General features: G+C 34.9%; 1 protein-coding gene across 1 annotated transcript in view; it reads left to right on the forward strand.

Moving 5' to 3' along the window:
- Positions 1-9,426, forward strand: part of DTNB (dystrobrevin, beta) — a 392,167-nt gene that overhangs the window by 14,603 nt on the left and 368,138 nt on the right. Inside the window, exon 3 of the mRNA XM_006835297.1 lies at positions 5,519-5,732. Coding sequence (XP_006835360.1) covers positions 5,519-5,732 — 214 coding nt within the window. The remainder of the gene's footprint in view (positions 1-5,518; positions 5,733-9,426) is intronic.

Consider the following 9,426-nt stretch of genomic DNA (forward strand, 5'->3'; position numbering starts at 1 on the left):
CCTGGTTTTGGTATGAGGGTTATGCTTGCTTCATAGAATGTATTGGGAAGTTTTCCATCCTCCTCTATATTCTGGAATAATTGAGTAGGATTGGTGTCAGCTCTTCCCTGAATGTTTGGTAGAATTCACCTGTGAAGCCATCTGGCCCGGGACTTTTTTTGGTTGGGAGCCATGAACTTTTTTTTTAAGTGTCTCAATTTACTTCAATTTTAATTCTAAGTTGTCTTATTTTACTATAACTGTTGCTGTTGTTAAGAGCTGTTAAGTCACTTCAGAATCTCATAGGGCTTCTGGTGAGTTTGAAGAGCAGCTGATGAGTTTGAACCACTGACCTTATCATTCAAATGACATTGTGGTCCAGAGTTTATCCTACAGTGGCACACCAGGACTCCTTTACCACAGTGTTGTTATTCTTGTTGTTAAGTGCCTTCAAAGTAGTTGCGACTCATAGTGACCCTGTATAGGGTTTCCAGAAGCAACTGGTGAGTTTGAACTATTGACCTTGTGGTTTGCAGGCCAGTGCTGATCCTATAATGTCATACCAGGCCTTCATGATAGATACTTAAAAAAACCCCAGAAACTTTTTATTGTGAATTTGAATGAAGGTTTACAGAGCCGATCATATGTCTTGCATTGAATCAGTCATACACTTAGTTTCCCCACGAACTCTTTGGAGCCTTGTAACATTTAAAGTAATAATAATAATAAAAAAACTATTTTGTTAAATACAAAGGATGTAGCCTCACAAGTGAAACACTTCAGCTTTAATCTTGGTTTTGCCATTTGTTATAGACAAGTGATGTTTGGACAGAATTATGTCCCATAGATATATGTAATATAAATCCTAACCTCTATGCCTGTGGTTATAATCCCAATTGGGAATAGGTTGTCTTGGCTATGTTAATCAGACAGATTCATGTAAGGTATATTTTGAGGCAGTCTAATTAGATACTTAAACAAACAAAAAGATTAAACAAGCAAGTTAAGAAGCCAAGATGGGGGGAAAGAGATGCTAAGCCACCCGAAGACTGCCCAGAAGTGATCAAATAGATAAAGACCTTCCTCTAAAGCCAGCACCCTGACTTTGTACTTCTAGAATGTTAAACTATGAGAAAATACAGATCTGTTTGTTTAAGTCACTTAGCTGTGGTAGTTCTCTTTTAGCAGCACTAGATAACTACGGCAGGTAAACTTGGGCAAGCCGCTTTACATCTGATAACTTTTACTCTAGTTTAAATTGTATTTATATTTCCTTGTGTGGTATCCCAAAGCATTGTTTTTCAAATTACAGGTAGTGATTCTTTAATGGTTCATAAAATCATTTTGGTGATCTCTAGCCAGAATTAGAAACAATTTAATAGAAAAAATGAGAGAAAACTCTCAGAACGTACCTTATGTGTTATAAGGCTAAAAAGTGTTTTGTGAAACAATTAATTTTTGCATATCTTCAAGTAACTCACTGTGTGTATATTGTATATTTAAGTATATTTCTCTGTGTTGTCAAAGTTTGAAAACTACTATCCCAGAGTAACTATTGTCTTTATAATTCTTTCAATAATTATTCTTGGAAAATAGTCAGTGAGTAGAGTGATGGGGTTCTGAATTGGGCTAGTCACATTAGTGATACAAAGTAAAAGATACATCGTTAAAAAGACTAGGCCAGTGAATACCTTATGGATAACAGTGAGACATTATCTGATGTAGAGCTGGGAGATAAGCTCCCTAAGGTAGAAGGCACTCAAAATAGGACTGAGGAAGAGCTGCGTCTTCAAAGTAGTGTTGACCTTCAGGACACGGATGGAATAAAGATTTTGGGATCTTCATATGCTGATGTGGTATGATTCAAAATGAGAAAAATGTTATACACATCCATTAATAATCTGATCATGGAATGTCTGAAGTATGAATCTAGGAAAATTGGAAATTGTCAGAAATTAAATGGAATTCGTGAAAATTGGTATCCTAGGCATTAATGAACAGAGATGGATTAGTATTGGCTGTTTTCAGACAGATAGTCATATTGTCTGCTGTGCTAGGAATGAGAAATTGAAGAGGAGTGACATTGCATTCTTCGTCAAAAAGAACATTTTAAGGTTTGTCTTGAAGTACATTGCTGTAAGTGATAGTATAATAGCCATATGTCTATAAGGAAGACCAGTTAATACTACATTATTCAAATGTACACAGAGGCTACTATTGCCAAAGATTATGAAACTGAAGCTTTTTATCAACTGCAGCCTGAAATTGTTACAAATATGCAATCAAGATACATCAATAATTACTGGTGATTGGAATGTGAAAGTTGGAAATAAAGAGGAAGCAATAGCTGGAAAACATACCTTGTGATGCTGGAGATTGCATGATAGAATTTTGCAAGACCATTGAGCTTATTCATTGCAAATACTTTTTAAATCAACATAAGTGGTGACTGCATAGATGGACCTCACCAGATGGAATCCATAGAAATCAAATTGACTGTATCTGTGGAAAGAGATGATAGAGAAGCTCAGCAGATGAAGGTTCCATGGGCTTTACTTCATTCGCCTCATCACGGTCAACTCTACTTTGAGGAGGCAGCTCTTCCCCAGTTGCATTTTGAATGCCTTCCAACCTGAGAGGCTCCATTTTCCGGCACTATATCTGACAGTGTTTCTCTGCTATTCATAAGGTTTTCAGTAACTAATTATTTGGAAGTAAGTAGTTCCTCATACTTTCTTCCTAGCCTGTCTTTGTCTGGAAGCTCATCTGAAACCTGTCCACCATGGGTGACCCTGCTGTTATTTAAAATACCGGTGGCATAGCTTCCAGAATCACAGCAACTCACAAGCCACCACATTATGACAAACTGACAGACGAGTGGTGGTCTTCCTTGTAGGTATATGTATATTATCCTATTCCAGACAGCATTATACTTCAAGATCTTGAAATGTTCTTTTTGATGATGAATGCGATGCCATTCCTTTTCAATTTGTCATTCTTGGCATAGTAAACTATATGATTGTCAGATTCAAAATGACTAGTGCCAGTCTATTTCAGCTCACTGATCACTAAGATATCAATCTTTATGCATTCTGTTTTAGTTTTGACAACTTCCAATTTTCCTAGATTCATACTTCATACATTCCATGTACTGATTATTAATGGATGTTTACTGCTGCTTCTCCTTGTGACCCATCTGGAAATGAAGGTCCGGAACTTTACACCATTCAGGATATCATGGTCACCTCTATTCAGAGGAAGGAGGCAGCTCTTCCTCAGTTGTATTTAGAGTGTTTTCCAACCTGAGGGTTTCATCTTCTGGCACCATATCTGACAATATTCTGGTATTCTTCATTGTATTTCATTATTCATTGTTCTGGTGCTATCTTAGCTGTGTTTCACTGCTATTGATAAGGGTGTCAGTTGCTCAACATTCAAAAGTAGTCAGCCTCTCCTTCTGTGAAGTCTTTCTTAGTCTGGAAACTCACCTGAAACCTCTCCACCCTGGGTGACCCTGCTGCTATTTACAATACCTGTGACATAGCTTCCAGCATCACAGCAACATACAAGGCACCACAGTCTGACAAATGGACAGACAAGTTGATGATTTATGTTACTATTATAAGTAATGCCTTTAAGTTTTACTTACCTTACTTACTGACATAAAAACATAATTGATTATTTGCTTTTTGACCTTATATCTAGCAAATTTTCTGGACTTAATTTTGGTAATTTATTTGAAAAGTATTTGTCATTTTCTTTGTATACAAATGTCACTTCGGAATAATGACAATTACATTTCCTCATTTCTAACATGTGTAGTCATTATTACTTTATCCTGAATATTCTGGTTAGGAAGATTTCAAGTACAATGAAATGTTGATAATGAATATGTCTAATCTCATTTTCAGCATCAGAGGAAAGCCTTTCAACACTTTACTGTTAAGTAATATGTTTCCTGTAGGTTTTTTGTAGATAGCCTTAGTCAGATTAAGAAAGTTTCTTAATAGTTTTTTCTCAATTTCTAAAGTTAAGGTTTACTTTAATAGTTAACCTTTTTATAATGACTTCTAACTTACATGCATTTTAATCAGAGAGCATGGTTTATATAATTTTAATTGGAATTTGTTGAGATTTGCCTTACAGTCAATTTTTACATAGATTCCTAAAGTACATGTGTATTTCATAATAAAGGACATTCACTAGTAATTGGGAGCAGTACTTAATAAGGTACTTATTATGCCAATTTGATTAATTGTGAAATTTAAATCTTCTGTGTCTATACTGATATATCCATATGCTTGATCTGTCAATTACAGAGAGAGGTATGTTAATATATCCAAGTAAGAGTGTAAATTTTCCTGTTTCTATTTGAGGATTTGTTAACTTTTGCTCTATGTATCTTAAGACAGTGTTACTAGGTGTAAACAGATGTAAAGTGCTTTTATCTTTCTGATGAATTAAAACTTTTATCATCAGATAGTGACTTTCTACCTATACAAAGTGTTTTACTTCTAATCTCCCTTTTAAATTGAGCTTAATTTTTATTACCATAAAATTTACCTCTTTATAGTATATGTGTGGTCTTTTTTAATATATTCACAGAATTGTGCAATTATCCTCACTATTTATATATTTTTGCATTTTATCATTACCCCCATTTTTCATTATAGCCCATACCTGTCTGTAGTCAATCGATGTGCCAATCATTAGGAACTGCATGGGTCATCATTAACAGAAAGCTGAAATATGAAGTCTGGTGGCAGTCCTGGGCTGTTGTGGTGGCTCTTTGATGTATTCAGGGATCAAACCTCTTTCTGTTCTGTCACAAAATGTTTTTCTTGTGTTTTCTAAAGAGTTTGTTTGCTTTGGACTTAAAAACTCCCCCCTCCCCGAAATAATGTACACATAATACACTGTTTTACCTCCCACACATTATTTGTATATGAAACCTTTGCCAAATTAAAAAGAAATGTTTTTGACTTTCATTGACACCAAGCAGGCATAATTAAACTATGAAATAAGCAGACCAAGCATAACACAAAGTTTCACTTAAAATCTTAAAATATTTTTTTCAATCAGCTATTGAGTTAATGTACTATAACTATCAACTTAATAGAAACAACCACAAAGATTTGATTATTTATTTTCCAATTACTGGGGGTTGCCAAACTTAATTTATGACTTCTTGATCATGGTTTATAATCTTAATTTAATTATTGTCTGAATTTTTGAACTAATTTTATACAGTTAAACAGGAGGTAAAAGAAATTGAACAGATCGATCTTGATTTACCTGTAATAGGGGAGGATGGATGGATGAAGTTGAAATTCACTTCTAGAAGTATGTGTGATATGTATAGCATATACAGAGACACACTATGCCAGAATTGATTTACTTAATGTAATCATTTCTGTGTGTTATAGGCGTAGGTACATTATTTAAGAAAATATATGATAATTGATAGATTTAAGTGTCCAATTATGAAAGAAGTTCTGTACTTTAAAATTGTTGACTGCTTGTTTCTTCATGTTTTTAGTTCATCTTGTTGATATCTGGAACATGATTGAAGCCTTCCGAGATAATGGCCTTAATACACTAGACCATAACACTGAGATCAGTGTGTCCCGCCTTGAAACTATCATCTCATCAGTCTACTACCAGCTGAACAAACGCCTGCCTTCTACACACCAGATCAGTGTGGAACAGTCTATCAGTCTCCTCCTCAATTTTATGATTGCTGCATATGACAGGCTAGTACCTTACATGATTGTTTCATTTTAATAAAGTCTGTCTCTTCATCATCATTCTTCCATACTGTCTTGCTAAGGGTTGTAAGCTTAGAATCACAGATAAACGGGAAACTATTTATTTTACAACCCTTCTAGGCTTATGAAATGCCAGTGTGACTTGCCGTCTTGGGTCATGCCACATAATAGGCTGTGTAATGCTATGGAGAATCAGAACATATGAGAAATACTATTGGGTACAGTTATAGGAACCTTAGTATAATTGTTGTCTCTCCAGTGAAATATAGGTTGGTTTTGAATTTCCTTATGGGACTTTTTATCTGACGTTTAAGGCTAACTTTTTTTTTTTTTTTTAAACTATATAATGATAAATGCCTAAGTATAATTTCTTGTTTTTTTTTTTTTTTTTTTTTTTTTGTTGTTGTTGTTAAATTTGTGATTAGGAAATTATTTTAAGTTTTTTCAATGTAGAACATTGTCTAGTAGGATTTACAGAAAATGAAGAAAATTGTTTCAATGTATTCCAAATTAAAACTGAAAAGATTTGCTGTATTTGTATTCATAGAGAATTCAGTTGGTAATAACAAAAGACACAGCAGAATAAAAAAGACATCAACAAAGACATAAAGGATGGAAACAGAGATAATGACTATAATCCAAGACCAAGAATTCAGGTTTCTGATCCCAGTTATATCTACCATCTGATAGGACCTTGTTTTCATTTTCTTTTTGTAGACTTCCTTTGAGTTCATTTATTATTGTTTTTAAATGCCATCCAGTTGGTTCTGACTCATAGCAACCGTATGTACAACTGTCCGATCTTGTCCTGTATCACAGTTGTTATGTTTGAGCTCGTTATTGGAGACACTATGTCAGCCCATCTCACTGAGGACCTTCTTTTGTGTTGACTCTTTACTAAGCATGATGTCCCTCTCCAGAGACTGATTCCTCTTGATAACATCCAAAGTACATGAGAAGTCTCACCATCCTGTCTTCTAAGGAGCAATACTTGTAAAACTATGAAGCAATACTTGTAAAACTAAGGAGCAATACTTGTAAATACTTTACAATACTTGTAAAACTAAGGAGCAATACTTATAAAACTATGAAGATCTGTTCATTCTTTGGCAGTCCATGGTATAATCAGTATTCTTCACCAACATCATAATTCAAATGCATCAGTTCTTCTCCTGTCTTCCTTATTCATTGTCCAGCTTTTGCATGCATATGTGGTGATTGAAAAATACCATGGTTTGGGTCAGGTGCACCTTGGTGACGTTTCTGCTGTTTAAAATTTTATAGAGGTCTTTTGAAGTAGATGTGCCCAGTGCAATATGTTGTGTCATTTCTTGATTGTGAATCCACATAAAATGAAAATGCATATGAGTTCCTAACATTTCTAAAGTGCTTTTAGTTATATTTTATAGTAGTGCGGATTCTGTACCTTAATGTTAAAACTGAAAGTATCAAAGCCAATTGACAGTTCAGGCATTGAGTAATTCATAATATTTTAAAAAGTTGTTACCAAACTGGCTAGTATATTATTCTGTGTGCATGCTGAGCAAATAATCTGAAAAGCTAGATTATTTTTAGAGGAATGTAGCGTCAAGATTGAAGGAAGGCTCATTAACAGCCCATGATATGCAGATGACATAACCTTGCTTGCTGAATGCAAAGAGACAAGAAACATTAGCTGATGAAGATCAAAGACAGCCTCCTGTCTTTGTAGCTCATTGTAGCAGTCACTGTCAGTCTATCTTGTTAAGGGTCTTCCATATTTTCCTTGACCCTGTACCAAACATGATGTCATTTTCCAGGGACTGGTCCCTCCTGATTATCTGAGATGAAATCCTGTCATCCTTTTTTCTAAGGGCATTCTGACTGTACTTTTTCCAAGACAGATTTGTTTGTTTTTCTGGCAGTCCATAGTACTTTTGGTCTTTTTCGCCCGCACATTAATACGAGTGCATCAATTCTTCCTGATCTTTCTTAGTCATTGTCCAGGTTTTGCTTGCATGTGAGGCAACTAAAAATTATATCGCTTGGGTCAGGCACATATTGATTCTCAAAGTGATTTCTGCTCTTTAAAACTTAAAAGAGGTCTTCTGTAGAACATTTGCCTAACACGATATGTTGTTTGATTGCTAGAATGTTGTTTTCATGAGCACTGATTGTAGATTGATGTAAAATGAAAACCTTGAAAACGTCAGTCTTTTCTCCATTTATCATGATGGAGTTTATTGGTCTAGTTGTGAGGATTTTTTTTTTTTTTTTTTTAACATTGAGTTGTAACAAGCAACTTCAAAAAGTTTGTGGAAACATTTAAGTATCTTTTAATTTTTCCATAAACTTTTCTTTTTTCAAATGTTTTATTGTGAATTATGTGATAGTTTACATGGGAGAACATTAGCTTTACATTCATCGTATCGTATATCGTTTCATTGCCATGGTTACAACCTCCTCCATGCATCATCAGCCAACCAAAGTGTTTACCCCGCAAGCCTGACTTCATAAACTTTTCGAAGCTTCCTTGTCTTTGTCATTTTGAGTCTGACTTACTTCACATAGCGTAATATTTTCAAGGTTCATACATATTGTAACTTGTACCAGAATTTCATTTCTCTTTATGACTGAATAATATTCCATTATATGCCTATAACACATTTTGTTTATTGATTCATTTGTTGGACTCTTTATGTGGCACTGTAGGATAAGCACTGGACTAACTGTTAAGGTCCGTGGTTCAAACTCTGCAGCCATTCCTTGGGTTGCTTTGAATCAAAACTGACTGGAGGGCACTTAACAGCAAAAACAACATTCATCACTTGATAGACATTTGTGTTGTTTCTGCTTTTGGCTATTGTGAAAATTCTATAATGAACTTTAATGTATAAATGTTTGTATTTTTTGCTTTCAATTCTTTTGGGTATATATCTAGCAGAGGAATTGCTGAATTATATGGGAGCTTTATGTTGAATTTTTTGAGGATCCACCAAATGTTCTCTACAGCAACTGCACTTTATTCCCACCAGCAATGCATTGATCAAAAGCCATTGATACTAAAGGAAGAAGTCCAAGGTGCATTGAAGACGTTGGCAAAGAACAGGCTCTGGGAATTAATGAAATACAAATTGAAATGTGTCAACAAACTGATGAAGGACTGGATGCACTCACTCATCTATGCCAAGAAATTTGGAAGACAACTACCTGGCCAGCTGACTGGAAGAAATCCATACTTGTGCCCATTCCAAAGAGAGTAGTTAACCTAATAGAATGTGGAAACCATCAGACAATATCATTAATATCCCACACAAGCAAAATTTTGCTAAAGATAATTCTATAATGTCTACAACCACATTGACAGAGAACTTTTAGAGGTTCAGGCTGAATTCAGAAGAGGACGTGGAACGAGGGATATTATTGCTGATGTAAGATGGATCTTGGCTGAGAGCAGAGAATACCAGAAAGATATGCTATATCTATGCTTTATTGACTATGCAAAGGGTTTTGATTGTGTGGATCATGAAAAACTATAGACAGCATTTCAGAGAATGAGTATTCCAGAAAACTTAATTGTGCTTATGAGGAAGCTGTACATACACCTGGTGGCAGTTGTTAGAACAAAACAAGGAAACAGTGAATGGTTTAAAATTAGGTAAGGTGTGTGCCAGGGTTGTATTCTTTCACCATACTTATT

The sequence above is a fragment of the Chrysochloris asiatica genome, unplaced genomic scaffold, assembly GCF_000296735.1.
Source record: "Chrysochloris asiatica unplaced genomic scaffold, ChrAsi1.0 scaffold00016, whole genome shotgun sequence".
In the NCBI taxonomy this organism is placed as follows: domain Eukaryota; kingdom Metazoa; phylum Chordata; class Mammalia; order Afrosoricida; family Chrysochloridae; genus Chrysochloris; species Chrysochloris asiatica.